The sequence below is a fragment of the Oryza sativa genome, chromosome 6, assembly GCF_034140825.1.
Source record: "Oryza sativa Japonica Group chromosome 6, ASM3414082v1".
NCBI lineage: Eukaryota > Viridiplantae > Streptophyta > Magnoliopsida > Poales > Poaceae > Oryza > Oryza sativa.
In genome coordinates this window covers 8,108,256-8,122,555 of record NC_089040.1, presented here as the reverse complement: position 1 = coordinate 8,122,555, position 14,300 = coordinate 8,108,256, and the positions used below count along the sequence as shown (strand labels likewise).

Sequence of the window (14,300 nt, the reverse complement as noted above, 5' to 3'; positions counted from 1 at the left end):
ATTAGCCTCCCTCAAAACATTAGCCCCTCCAAGGGATGCTAATGGGGCTAATTTTGTGTGGGGACCATAAAAAAACAGCTCTCTCTCCTCTCTCTTTCTACTCTCTCTCCACCTTTTAGCCTTGAATTAGCCCATCGATCCAAACATGCCACCCTAGGCTAATGTTTAGCCTACAAATTCAGGACTAAACATTAACTCTCAAAATTAGCCCTGGGCTAATCTTCCAAACAGGTCCTTGGTCGCACAATTGGTCCTGGTCCAAAACTCCAATCAGGGCAACAGCTTCATTATTTATTCTCTCTTTCCCAATATCGCACATGGAATTTGCAGCTATCTAATGTCCTCTTCTTGAGTGTGTTTCCCCTAGAATCAAACTGAACAGCTGTGGTTTCTCCTGTTATCGGTCATAGTCCACTACCGCAGCTCAAATTGCTCCCATTTTTTTTTTGACCATTTGTGTGATCTCGTTGAACATTTCGCGAGTCCTGTCCCTTGTAAACGTAGCATCAATCTCTCAGATTAGCAGCCAGGCCAGTCCATGTCCAAATCTGAAAAAAAAAAAAGGAGATATTTGACGAAATTTAATGCCAGCAACGAAATAGGTGCCGAGATTCATACCACGTGCATCACACACCTGGATTTTTTATATTTGTAGTCCTTTCTAAAAACCTATTTTATATTTCTATGGTATCATCCAAAATATATTTGACAACTGAGTAGATGCTATTACAGCCGATGAGGTATATTTAGGGTTTTGTGCTTAATTTATATACCAATCCACAGCCGGTCTGGTTCAATTACATCGGCTAGGATCACCAGTGATACGTCGTCGGCCTATCTCGACCGATCAACTATCGGCTGACTCACTCTATTTATTATTTTCTTGCTGGTTGCAGGATCAAACCAGCTGGCACGCCCTTGACACACTCGAGGCTAACCTTAGACTTGCATTGAAATTAAGTAGAGCTCCCAGGACGCCATGTTTTCCGTCAACACAAATATACCTCTGAAAAAAATGCATTTTTTTTGACGTTAACGTCATTGGCGCTGAGGTTCAATGCCTTGGTGCGGCACCGAGTTGACACCCTCACCCGTTGCAAATGCTAAGTCATTGATGTAAAAGAGGTCAGCGCCAATAACACTAGTGGTGAAGACCTATTTGTAAAAAAAACAAATCCAAAATGGGTTAAAATATAAATATTTTTTTTCTTATAAATATGTCCTTGGCATCAATAACACTAGCATCGGGGATCTATCTGTAAGTCCTCAATACCAACTCTCTTTACATTAGTCACTTAGCTTCCGCAGGGGGCGAGGGTATGAGCGCCAGTGTCGTTGGCGCCTTGATGATGGGCCTCGGCGCTAGGGTCCTGGCATTGAAAAAAAGTCTATTCCTAGAATAATTTTTTCAATTATCTATTTTGTAGAAAAAATTTTAAAAAAAAGGCAAAATATACTTAATTCCAGCATTACACAACGCGCGGTCTCACGTCTCACCTGCAAACCAGACAGGCTATCATTTGATTCGATCCATCACCGTCCCACACGTTTTTGGGCGACAAAACACGGCACGTCGCTCTCTCCTAGCAGCGTCTCGCTCGGCTCCTCGATTTCCCGTGAAGACGGGCGCAAAGCCGCCGGTGCGTTTTGTCCGCAAGGCCAGCGCACTGCGTCGCGTCGTGGCGCGGCATCATGGGCTTACTGGTGATGCCCCATGGGCCTTGTTGGGCCACGGCAAATTTGGAGTCCCGCGCGACGCGAATTTTTTTTATTTATAATTTTTTTTATTAAAAGTTTTACAAAAATAATTTTCCATTTTGAAAATTGACGGAAATAGTCGCCTAAAAATCGCCCTCCCAGAGGGCGGCGAAAATGACGTGGCAGACGGCCGTTCGCTCTCGGGCGACGGCCGTCAACGAAATTTGCAGGCGGCCCCCTTGCCGCCCTCCGCGAGGGCGATTTTCTACTGTGCGGGGGGCCGCCTGCAAATGGGCGGCGAGGGGGGGCATGGAATTTTGCAGGCGGCCCCCTTGCCGCCCTCCGCTAGGGCGATTTTGCACTGTGCGGGGGGCCGCCTGCAAATGGGCGGCGAGGGGGCATGGAATTTTGCAGGCGGCCCCCTTGCCGCCCTGGGGGAGGGCGATTTTTGCCTCCCCCCTATAAAGCCAAGCCCCTCCCCTGTGAAATTTCATTATATTCACTAAAAATCCAAAAAAACGAAAGAGAGAGAGAGGGGAGGGCAGCAGAAGGGGAGCGGCGAAGCCCTGCTGGTTCGCTCACTTCATCACAGGTATGCTCCCATACATCTTTTGCATTTGTACTAATATATTACGTTTGAGTACATATGTTGCGTTTTAGTTTTAGTTCCATATATTTTAGCAGATCTGTAGCACACAGCACATATGTGTAGATCCAGAGCATAGAATATAATAGTATGAATTGAGACATAGACAGTAGTGTTAATTGTAAGATGTAGTTTAGTTTGATCTGGAGAATGTAACCTACTTTTAGAAATTTAGAGAACAATATTGTAGAGAATGTAACTTAGGGCGTAGTACAGAAATGCGAGGTTAACGCAGTTATTGTTTTCATCAGGCACAATGTCAAGTAAGGTCACATTTCAGATAGTTCACGGTGAAGGAAATATTAGATTTGGTCCAGATGGTGTTGATCTGTCAGATTTTGTAATGACATCTAAGGGCATCGATAGGCCTGCGGAGAGAACATTTGAGTCAATTTATAGTTGGTTGTTGAGAGGATTTAGAATAGACCAAGAAGTCTACACAATGTCAGTATCTGTTGTAGTGAGTCGTGCAATAGAAGGTTATTTTTGGGAACTAATGCCGATGGACAGCACTGCTGCTTGGAGACGGTATGTGGAAATGGCTTTTGAACGGTCATGGCCCCTCGTTATATTTGTGTCGGTACAAGAGAAAGATACAAATGTTTCAATGCAAACCGAAGATGTGGAGGGTCCTAGCAATGCAGGGGATGTTGTTGGACCATCGATGCAAAATGAGGAAAATCAACCAAGGGAGGAGCAGGCCATGGGCATGGCGGATGAGGGGGAGAGAGTCGGTATAATTGTTGATGAAATGGAGAGGGAAGATTCGGATAATGAGCAAGCGGAGGACGACACATCATCCGATGAGGAAGGTGATGTAATGGCCACTGATTGGGCAAATGAGGACTTCTCTGGTCTTGTTATATCAGAGGGTGATCATGTACCCTGGGAGTATAAGGAGAACGAGGTAATTGAGGGTGCAAGGTATGCTCATAAGGATGAGATGAAGGAGGCGGTGAAGCATTGGGCAGTTTCATTGCAGAGAGAGTTTAGGGTGGTCAAGTCAACAAATTATGTGTATGAAGTGAGGTGCATGAAGGAAGAATGTCCGTGGCGTGTCCATGCATATAAGGGTAAATGGAATGATTATTGGAAAGTTAGCATTGTGACCGAGCACAAGTGCTACTTACAAGGGGTGGAGAAGTATCACCGAAACATCACTTCAGCTTTTGTGGCAAGTGAGATGTACAGCAGTGTTGTTGGTAACATTGGCTTTGAACCAAAATCAATTATTAGGCACATCGAGAACAAATTCAAGTACACCATAAGCTATGCAAAGGCCTGGAGAGCCAAACAAAAGATCATTGAGATGAGGTATGGCACATTTGAAGCTTCTTATGATAATTTGCCTCGTTTGTTAGCCACCATTGCCCAGAGGAATAATAATACTTACTATGACCTACATACATTTACATCGGTTGAAGATCGAACAAAGAGTGTGCTGCAAAGAGCCTTTTTCTCATTGGGTGCTTGCATCAATGCTTTTGTGCATTGTCGACCTGTTCTATGCATAGATGGAACTTTTATGACAGGTAAATACCGAGGTCAGATATTGACAGCAATTGGGTGTGATGAGAACAACCAGGTTCTACCTATGGCTTTCGTATTTGTAGAGAGTGAGAACACTGAAAGCTGGTACTGGTTCCTAGAGAGAGTGCACATTGCAGTGGTGCGTATGAGGCCCAACGTTTGCCTTATACATGATCGTCATGCGGGTATGTTGCGGGCTATTGACTACTTGCAGAACGGTTGGGATGAGAAGGGACTTCCAGCTAAGTGGCCTGATGTTCGGAGTCGGTGGTGCATGCGTCACATGGGTGCAAATTTCTACAAGCAATTCAAGAACAAGCATCTTATGGATCTCTTTAAGAGGCTCTGTGCACAGAACCAAGAGAAGAAATTTAATGAGTTGTGGGACAAGTTGGATGAGTTGACAACGAAGCAAACAGATGAGCAATCTCGCAGACCACAAGTTGAAGGTGACGAGCCTCCCATACCTCTTGGTGCATTACATGATGACCCACCAACAATGAGAAGGAGGTCAGGGTCGGCCATCAGAAATTTCTCTCAGTGGATTGAGAATGAGCCTAAGGAGAAGTGGGCTCTATTGTTCGACACCGATGGATCTCGGTATGGCATAATGACAACCAATTTGGCAGAGGTGTACAACTGGGTAATGCGAGGAGTTCGGGTACTTCCATTGGTTGCTATTGTTGAATTCATCCTTCACGGCACGCAAGCCTACTTTAGGGATCGATACAAGAAAATTGGTCCGTCCATGGCCGATAACAACATAGTGTTTGGCAACGTAGTGACAAAGTACATGGAAGATAAAATCAAAAAGGCACGGAGACATAGAGTTGTTGCTCAAGGCACACAAGTGCATCGGTATGAAATAATGTGTGTTGATAGGAGCAGGCGTGGTATCTATCGCAAGCAAGCCGTGCAGGAATGTGTCTTGAAGGCGGATGGTGGATGTACCTGCAGTTGTATGAAGCCGAAGCTTCATCACCTTCCTTGCTCACACGTTCTTGCTGCTGCCGGTGATTGTGGCATATCTCCCAATGTGTACGTCTCAAATTATTTCAGGAAAGAAGCAATCTTTCATACATGGAGTGAGGAGATATATGGGTTCGGGATCTCAGGATCTTACACAACGCTGAGTGCCCAAGTTTTTTATATTCCAGATCCATCTAAGTTAAGGGTGAAAAAGGGTCGACGCCAAACTAGACGCATCAGAAATGATATGGATGAGTCAGAAGCAGGTGGGAGGACTTTACGCTGCAGCAAGTGTGATCTGCGCGGCCATACTTACAAGAAATGCCCGAAGAATGCAGAAGTTCCAAGCGGCGCTGATGCTAGTCCATCTGGACAGGCAAGTGATGGTAGGCGACCACCTGGTGAAGGAACAACAAGCAGGCGCGCAAGGCCAAGGCGTCGTCGCGCAGCAGGCGATTCCATGGTGTAACAATGCTTTCGATTTAGGAAATAAAATGATGTAATGAGTGTTCGGACTAAATACTTCTATCGTGTAATTTCAATTCAATCTTGTTGTAATGAGTACCTCCGACTATTGTTGTACTAGTAGTATTGCGAACTATTCGGTGTTGTGTCATAATGTTATCGTGATGAGTGTTCGGACTAAACACTTTTGTTTGTTTGTACTCTTGTTTAATATGTGTTAGTAATTCGCTTATGAACATTTATTACTTATGTTGAACTAATTATTTATATGTTTCTGATCAACCTATTTGATGCAGGTATGGCGTACGACACACCGGCGCTGTTGAACCGTGGGATTGACAGGAACCACCGCTCGTTCCTGTCAGCAGTCGAGGGTGCACAGCTCGGCACCTTCCGTCCACGCACGTCGCGCGAGTGGTTGCGTGTCGACCCCCGTCACGTTCCTTGGTACGCGTATGTTCACATTTGAACTGAACTTTGCTTTGTTTTGCACTTATGTTTGAAGTTTGCTCTATACAGGTTGCGTGCGGCAGGCCTTCTACCACTTTGTAGGCTTGTTGAGGCGGCGGCGGACGACCGTGACCCAGCGAAGCGGTGGGATGCAGACCAGTCACTCCTTGCCGCTCTTGTAGACCGCTGGAGACCTGAGACGCACACGTTCCACCTTCCCTGTGGGGAGATGGCTCCGACACTGCAGGACGTGTCGTACCTGCTCGGGCTACCGCTGGCGGGAGCACCAGTTGGTCCCGTCGACGGTGTTTTTGGGTGGAAGGAGGATATCACTGCGCGCTTCGAGCAGGTGATGCGCCTTCCACACCTAGGACCGACCACCACCCTTCCTCCGTACTCTACAGTCGGGCCTAGCAAGGCTTGGTTGCTCCAGTTCACTGTAAGTAAATAAGTTGTTATCATCATACATGCTTATTTGCGACCGGATGAGTGTTTTGTACTAACATTTCATTCTTAACTGTAGGCGGACCTTCTGCACCCTGACGCTGATGATTACTCGGTCCGACGCTCCCTTGAGGCGTACCTGTTGTGGTTGTTCGGGTGGGTGATGTTCACTAGCACCCACGGGCACGCTGTGGACTTCCGGCTGGTCCACTACGCACGGTCCATCGCGGATGCTCAGCCACAGGACGTGCCGCAGTGGAGCTGGGGTTCTGCCGTGCTAGCAGCCACGTACCGTGCCCTCTGTGAGGCGTGCACGAAGACTGACGCGGGAGCGATCATCGCTGGCTGTCCTATGTTGCTTCAGCTTTGGGCAGCCGAGAGGTTTGCCATAGGGCGACCAATGTGGACAGCGCACCCTACGGGGTTGGTCGCAGCGCGCAGTGGCCAGAGGACGGTCCCACGATGGGGACTTACTGGTGTCGACGTGGGGTTAGTGCAACTTCGCTGCGTTATAAGTTTATCAGTCCTCTTCTTTTTTTTTCCTTCACATAACATGTCTAATTCCGATCATGTTTATTGCAGCGTCGTTACGCTCACATCCAGGTGAGACGTGGTTACCCGGACTTCGTGTTCGAGTTTGACCGTCTCCAGCCGAGCGACGTCATCTGGGAGCCGTACACAGAAGAGGCCGTCGCTGCGAGAGCACCGCTAGGACTTTCGTCCTTGTGCACACGCGACCAGGCTTACTGGCTCACCATCCTGCCGATGGTGTTCGACATTTTCGTTGAGCCTCACTGCCCGCAGCGTGTGATGAGACAGTTCGGACTTAGGCAGGTGTTTCCGGGCAACGTGCAGCCGACCGTCCCCTCTGCCGACCACTCGTGAGTTCGGATTGTTCATTTCTAAATTTTTATGATAATTACATCATCGAGCCATACAATTTACCTCTCTTCACAGGTTGACTCGACGGGGACAGCTAGCAGGCGCACTTTGGGCTCCACGTGTACAGCAGTACGTTGACGACTGGGTGTTAGCTACAGAGGAGGTGATCAACGAGCTCTTCCCACACACGGAGGAGAACTACCGTGACTACCTTCGCTGGTACCTTCCTCGCACTCGTGCGCGTGTGACCTTCACTCCAGACGCCCCAGAGCCGCACGTTGCCGCTGTCACGGACGCGTATCCCACGCACCGTGACCGAGACTACTTCGTGGCGGTACGTCCAATTTGTATTACTTCCAACAATTATGTCATTTATCTTGCATAATATAGGACAACTACTGAATTTTTTATTTCCATCTTGCATAGGCTGATGCGGCACGGGATATCAGTGCCGATATCACCGCAGTCCAGGTGAGGTTGAGCAGAGGTTTGCACTTGACTGACGTTGAGCAGAGGTCGACCTTCGACCGGATGCAGGAGAAGATGCGTGCGGTCCTGCGCGTCTTCTCCTGTCGCAGCGCCGTGGACGTCGTACCTCCAGCTGGTCCGGTACACCCACGGCCTCGCGGTCCTACCGTCGGAGCAGGACCTCGTTTGTCTTCGAGCGCCCCTAGCTTCGGAGCAGTGCGACCTACAGCACCGGTTTCGCACGGTACAGTTCAGCCCAGATATTAGTTCATTTTTGTTTCAGCTTTTGCACGAATGTGTCACCATGTTTTAACTGCACGTTTCCTCATCGCAGGACCTCGTATGCCTTCGAGCGCGTTCGCAGGCACGACCGGCCCTTCCGCGAGCTCCGCAGGGGCGTTCGCCACCTCTTCGGGCGCGTTCGCCAGCTCTTCCTCTCACGGAGCGTCGATCCCTCACCCACACGGTACTTTACTTTTTATTAATACTGTTAAATACCTGTACGAAACTGATGGTCCTTGTCCAGCAGGATTTGCAGCCGGGATCTTCGGTACTGGGGCCTCTTCGTCTCACGCCGGTAGGACTGGTCCTACTAGCCAGTTCTACGACGACGACTTGCACGGTGCAGACCACCAGGACGTACTAGGCTCCTCTCAGCTTGGAGGAGCTCCAGAGGCGCACACTCAGGAGCAGCCAGAGGTCACACCTGTACAGGCAGGACGGGTTGGCCGTGCCGTACCCCCGGACCGACTCACGTACTCCCAGGGGCACATTAGGGCGCAGGGTAGGAGGGACAGGGGTAAGAGGCCTCGTCAGTAGTGTTCTACCTCTTCAGTCCTTATGTGACCGTTTCTTTTGGCTTACAAACTTGTAAAGCAGTACTACTTTTGCTATTACTACTGCAGTACTACTTGTGTTTGTCTCGTCTACGTAGTTCTTTTCATTCGTATGGTGCTTGAACAACTTATGCTCACAACAACACACTTTCGGCGCTTCACGGTAGTGCCATATCCAGTAGCGCGCACAGTCCACAACAGCACACATGAAAAGCGGCAGCTCGAGTTATCACTATCAACTTTCGGCGCTGCCTGTTGACATAAAGTGAATCACGCCCACGCGTGATCGTCTTGTCACATCTAATGAATAATGTATCTCATTGAGTTCACATATATTGCAGTGAAAACGACGCTATATAATTGACAATCTGAAGGCAACCTCTTCATATCTTCTTTCCCACTACCACACCACACACGAAAATGGAAGCCTATTAATTGGTAATACGTAATCTAGAATTGAGATTATGTACAACATTCTTCACTACAATTTTACATTTTGGCAGCAAACCAAATATGATCAAATGCAATTTTACCTTACCAAATATTTGGTAGTGCCAAAACTTGCTTATATTTTGGCATTAACATAATATTTGTACGGTAACATTCCAAATATGCCCTAAAAAATAATAAAATTGTATTTTACCAGTCTTGGAGATTTTAATCTTGTATAGTTTTCAATATAAAAAGATTTGATAACTATTGATATTTATATAAAAAAAATATAGAGCACAGTACAAAATCGCCCTCCCCCAGGGCGGCAAGGGGGCCGCCTGCAAAATTCCATGCCCCCTCGCCGCCCATTTGCAGGCGGCCCCCCGCACAGTGCAAAATCGCCCTAGCGGAGGGCGGCAAGGGGGCCGCCTGCAAAATTCCATGCCCCCCCTCGCCGCCCATTTGCAGGCGGCCCCCCGCACAGTAGAAAATCGCCCTCGCGGAGGGCGGCAAGGGGGCCGCCTGCAAATTTCGTTGACGGCCGTCGCCCGAGAGCGAACGGCCGTCTGCCACGTCATTTTCGCCGCCCTCTGGGAGGGCGATTTTTAAAAATCGCCCTCCCAGAGGGCGGTAGGCGACTATTTCCGTCAATTTTCAAAATGGAAAATTATTTTTGTAAAACTTTTAATAAAAAAAATTATAAATAAAAAAAATTCGCGCGACGCGAGGTGCTCTCCTTCTTGCTCCTGCCGGTCTGCCTGAGTGAGATTCTTTGGGGAGCTTTCTGTGGATCCACCACTTTCTCAGGTGTGCTGATTTTTCATCCATGTTCAGTTCGTTGTCATTTTTAATTTTACCAAATCTGGATAAGGCAATATACTAAACACATTTCAATCATTACTATCTTACTAAATTTTAGCAGTTATGTGGTATACGTTTTCTTTTATTTTTCCTGATTATGACATTCCAGAGTTATAATCTTGTAATTTTTCTCCTGTTTTATCAATAGAACTTCGCATCGTCTTGTGCGAGTCGTCAAAAAAAATTAGAGTTATATAAGCTTATTTGTTTAAAACTTTATCAGAATTTGGTGAAAACATCAAAGCAAACAAAGACAACACTATCGAAATTTGGTAATGCCAAAATACCAAAATGTGTTAGGGTTGATTTGGGCAACAAACTGAACAAGCCATTCGTATCTTTTGTGGGGAAACTTCACGAAATTTTATTCGATGCTTTAGGATTTAAGCAAGTCGATCAAACTTTATAGATTTTGGTCAATAACCAGCCAAAGTACAAATACACATCTAAGGGTATAAAAGTTGTACCAGTAGATTCGTAGATTCATATTTCACGGTCCTTTCACAAAGTTTATGGTTTTCCATATGTACTTCTTCCGTTTCATATTACCATTTTAACTTTTTTCCTAGCCATCTTATAGAGGAAAATAGCAACATATGTAACACCAAATTAGTTTCATTAAATCTAACACTAAATATATTTTGATAATATGTTTATTTTATGCTAAAAACTCTACTATTTTTTTTTATAAACTTGGTCAAACTTAAACAAGTTTGATTAAAAAAAAGTAAAATGACTTATAATACGAAACGAAACGGATGAAGTATCCTACAAATAAATTTTATGAGTAGACTTTCAAAAAATAAAAAATATGCACCGTAAAATTCCAAAGAGGCGCTCCTTTTTAGCAAATTCAAAAAAAAATTCCAGAAGAGTTCGTTTCTTTTTTTTTCATGGATATATGTTTTTATTGCAGAAAATGATATGCTCTATTTTAAATGACCTTTTGAGATATGCCACTCAATTTTGTAGAAGTAAAGAAAATAGCATATCAATTTCTTGTTGCTCTAATATGCCATCCTATCATTTTCAATATTATCCTTTCCTGTTCTCTGAAAGAAAAAACGAAAAAGAAAAAGGCCAACTCTACCCTTTGTCCCAGTTGAAATGGAAAAAGTACACTGAAGGTTGCTCAACTTGTCATCGAGTTACAAATCGTCCCCCAACCATAAAATCATATATATAATATCTCTAAACTTACAAAACCCATTCACTTTAGGTCCTTGAGTGATTGTGGCCCCAGTTTGTTTGACGTGGTGGTTGGGTCAGTGTGGGTCCCACATATCAGGATGCCACATCATCACCCTCTCTCTTTCTCATCCTCTCTCTCACTTTTCTCCTCTCTGCACGGTGCTGACAGGTAGGGAGGAGGTTGCCGGGGCAAGGTGAGCGAGGAGATCCGGCAGCCTGCGACGCGGCGGTGGCGGTTGCGATTCGCGAGCAGGCCGCGCGTGCCGGGTCGGATACCTCCAATCTCACCGAGTTCATATTCGAGGAAGAAGATTATGCTAGATATCGACTACAAAGACTAGATTATATCATCCCAAATATTATACTCGTGTGATGATAATATATAAAGGCAACATTGGCTTCACCCAACATGAGTAGGGCTATTACCTGTCAATTAAGGAACCGAACTTGTATGATTTTTTTTCTCTCGTCTCTTTTACCTCAATCTCACGTATATCTTGGCATTGACGATCCTCATACTCTACAAATATCGTAGTCGCGGTATAGCCCATCGACAATAGTATGATGTATGGCATGTTCTAGACTGTGCCACCGTTTGGAGCTACAGCGCCATCCAACTTAATTATGGTCGCAGTCAGGATGGAGCTACGTGTAAAAGGAGGTGCTTAAGAACTTGATCAAGAAAATATTTTAAGCAATAGTTTATCAATTTTTATCATAGATGCACCCACTAAATATAAACTCAGATACCTGATTTAAAACAGAGTAAACCAAGTGGATGACACCACTCTCCAATTCAATCTAGCTTCGTCTAGGATCCTAGTGTACTTAGCCAAAAATTATTGATTTAATTCTTTTATTAACGAAAAACATTATTGTACGTTTTTTTGTTTTTCACTGTAACTTTATTCAACGGAATACTATTACTGTACGGAGTATTATCCATGACGAGTATAGGTACAGACGCAACAAAATCACCATTCGAGAAGCTTCTCCTCTCCTCTACTGCTCCTCCATTTCTCGAACCTCGCTCGTCAGTCTCTCGATTTCTCGAACCTTCTTATCTGACGTTGACGCCCCTCAGAAAAATCCACTCCCATTTTAAATCCCCACCACCATATATCCCTCGAATTCATCGTCTTCCTCAGCTCACCAAAATCCCCAGTCCCGCGCAACCTTCAGCTCTCGGTCTGCGTTAGCTCCTGAAGAATCGAAGCAATGGCGGACCTCTTCTTCGGTGGCCCCTTCCGGCGAATCCTCTACGGGCGGCCCTTCCCGCCGGATTGGGCGTCGGCGTCGGCGACGGCGGCGATGGACTGGGTCGAGACGCCGACCTCCCACGTGCTCAGGATCAACGTCCCGGGACTGGGCAAGGACGACGTCAAGGTGCAGGTGGAGGACGGCAACGTGCTCACCGTGAGGGGCGCGGCGCCGCACGCGGCGGCGGAGAAGGAGAGGGAGAGGGAGAAGGATGTGGTGTGGCACGTGGCGGAGCGCGGGCGGCCGGAGTTCGCGAGGGAGGTGGCGCTGCCGGCGGAGGTGAGGGTGGAGCAGATCAGGGCCAGCGTCGACAACGGCGTGCTCACCGTCGTCGTGCCCAAGGAGCCCGCGCCGGCCCGGCCCAGGACCAGGCCCATCGCCGTCTCCAGCAAGCTCTGATCCTGATCAAGCCCGACCCTTTGTGCATTGTGCGCAAGTGTTTCTGTGTTTGTGAACTGTAGTCGATTATAGCAACCATCAGTCGAATGTTGTGAAGGGCGAATGTGTATTGGAAGTCCAAATCTTAATGTTGAAAATTTTGAAAAATTTTAGAGGTTTGAATTACTAGTATATCTATGTAATAATCTAATTAATAAAGGTGGGTCTTCTGCAAGCTTACTAGCGCACTTGGCATGGTTAAAGTTTCACATCTTAACTCTTGAAAAGACAAATCCAAAACAGAACAAGAATGCACCACATTATCCAATAAATAATAGCCATTAGATCAACTAGCAAACAAAACAGGTAGAATAAATCTTAGCCATTTGATAAAAGAGGATGTTCAAGAACTTTCCGGTGTATCCTTTATGGCTTCATATATGTGCTGTTGGGATACGCGTAGGCTACAATAGCATAAATCAAAATTTTCTATCGCGTAAACCAGGAACCATGCAAGTATTAGATCATAAATCGTTACCACTCGACGCGCTGCGCAGCGGAAGAAGGCGCTAAGAAGTCGAAGGAATTCTCGCGAAGTAGCGCGCGTCGATGTAGAGGAAGTAGTCGATCGCACCGACTCGACCTTCTCCTCCTCGTGCGTTCTCCTCAACCGTATTCCCACGCCGATCAACACCGCAAACCAGCGGCGCCTCTACCGGTATCCACACGTACAGGGACGGAACACCACGCGCAGATGTGCTAGCACCCGCGCGCGGCTAGGGTTTTGCTCGGGGAGGGGAGTGACGGCTAGGGTTTCTCACGTGAAGCAATACCTCCGCCGGTCACACCCCTCACGAATATATAGGATCCATCACTCGGGCCTCCAAGGCCCGTAGGACTCCTATTCAGATCCCTATCCGAATTAAGCTTATTTTGGATCTCCATCCAATCCCCTTATTCCGGCCCATTAAGCGTGCGACCCTGTAGGTTCATGTACACTCAGCTGTAACCTGAAAACTCCTTTTCGATCCACGCATCAACAGCGGCCCCTAGCAGAACGCATTGACCCACCGGGCATACATAAAGATCATATCGGCTGAACCTCTAGTGTATATTTGTATAAACCCCTTTGCCTCACGATATCAATTAAGCTCAAGGCTAGATATGTGCCATCCTCTAATAGCTCAATCATTCATTCGAATATGTTGATAGATTATATAACTTGTGATTGACTCCTCAATCACCTTTGGCATGGCTATGCACTTCCATAATCTACAACATTGAGGGGCCCAAAGATATCTCTCCATAGGAGGGGCAAATCCCATCTTAATTATTCATATCTCACTACATGTTTCATAGCATACCCGAAAACTACTTTTATAACTACCCAATTACGGAGTAGCGTTTAGCAGTCCCTAAGTAAGCTACTACACATGTTGGAAACCATGATAATCTCAGGTCTAAGGATTCAACACCAACACTAAATGAGATCACTGATGACACAACACATATGGCTCTTACAGTATCTCATGTTGGGTCTATCCAACAACATGTTCACTAACATGTGTCCACATTATTAATTTGGTATCTCTATACCATGATCCATGAGACATGATCGTCAATTAATACATATGCTGATCATCTAAACATATTTGTTCCACATATGATATTTGATCAGTGATCCTTTAGAAATAGCAACACACAACATAAAGAGTCTCATGAAAGAATCACATATTCATTAACCAATAATTAGTTATCTATTTCAAGGAACAAAGTCGGATAAATATGTA

The 14,300-nt window shown here is 46.1% G+C and overlaps 2 protein-coding genes across 2 annotated transcripts; both read left to right on the top strand.

Moving 5' to 3' along the window:
- Positions 1-5,927: 5,927 nt before the first annotated feature.
- Positions 5,928-7,061, top strand: LOC136357128 (protein MAIN-LIKE 2-like). The gene is made up of 3 exons (XM_066311904.1): positions 5,928-6,197; positions 6,282-6,691; positions 6,785-7,061. The coding sequence occupies exons 1-3, from the start codon at positions 5,988-5,990 to the stop codon at positions 6,807-6,809; spliced, it is 645 nt and encodes a 214-aa protein (XP_066168001.1). The 5' UTR covers positions 5,928-5,987; the 3' UTR covers positions 6,810-7,061.
- A 4,945-nt stretch (positions 7,062-12,006) lies between these two features.
- LOC4340661 (16.0 kDa heat shock protein, peroxisomal-like) lies at positions 12,007-12,793 on the top strand. Its single transcript, NM_001421521.1, has one exon. The coding sequence runs from the start codon at positions 12,091-12,093 to the stop codon at positions 12,529-12,531; it is 441 nt and encodes a 146-aa protein (NP_001408450.1). The 5' UTR covers positions 12,007-12,090; the 3' UTR covers positions 12,532-12,793.
- Positions 12,794-14,300: the final 1,507 nt, after the last annotated feature.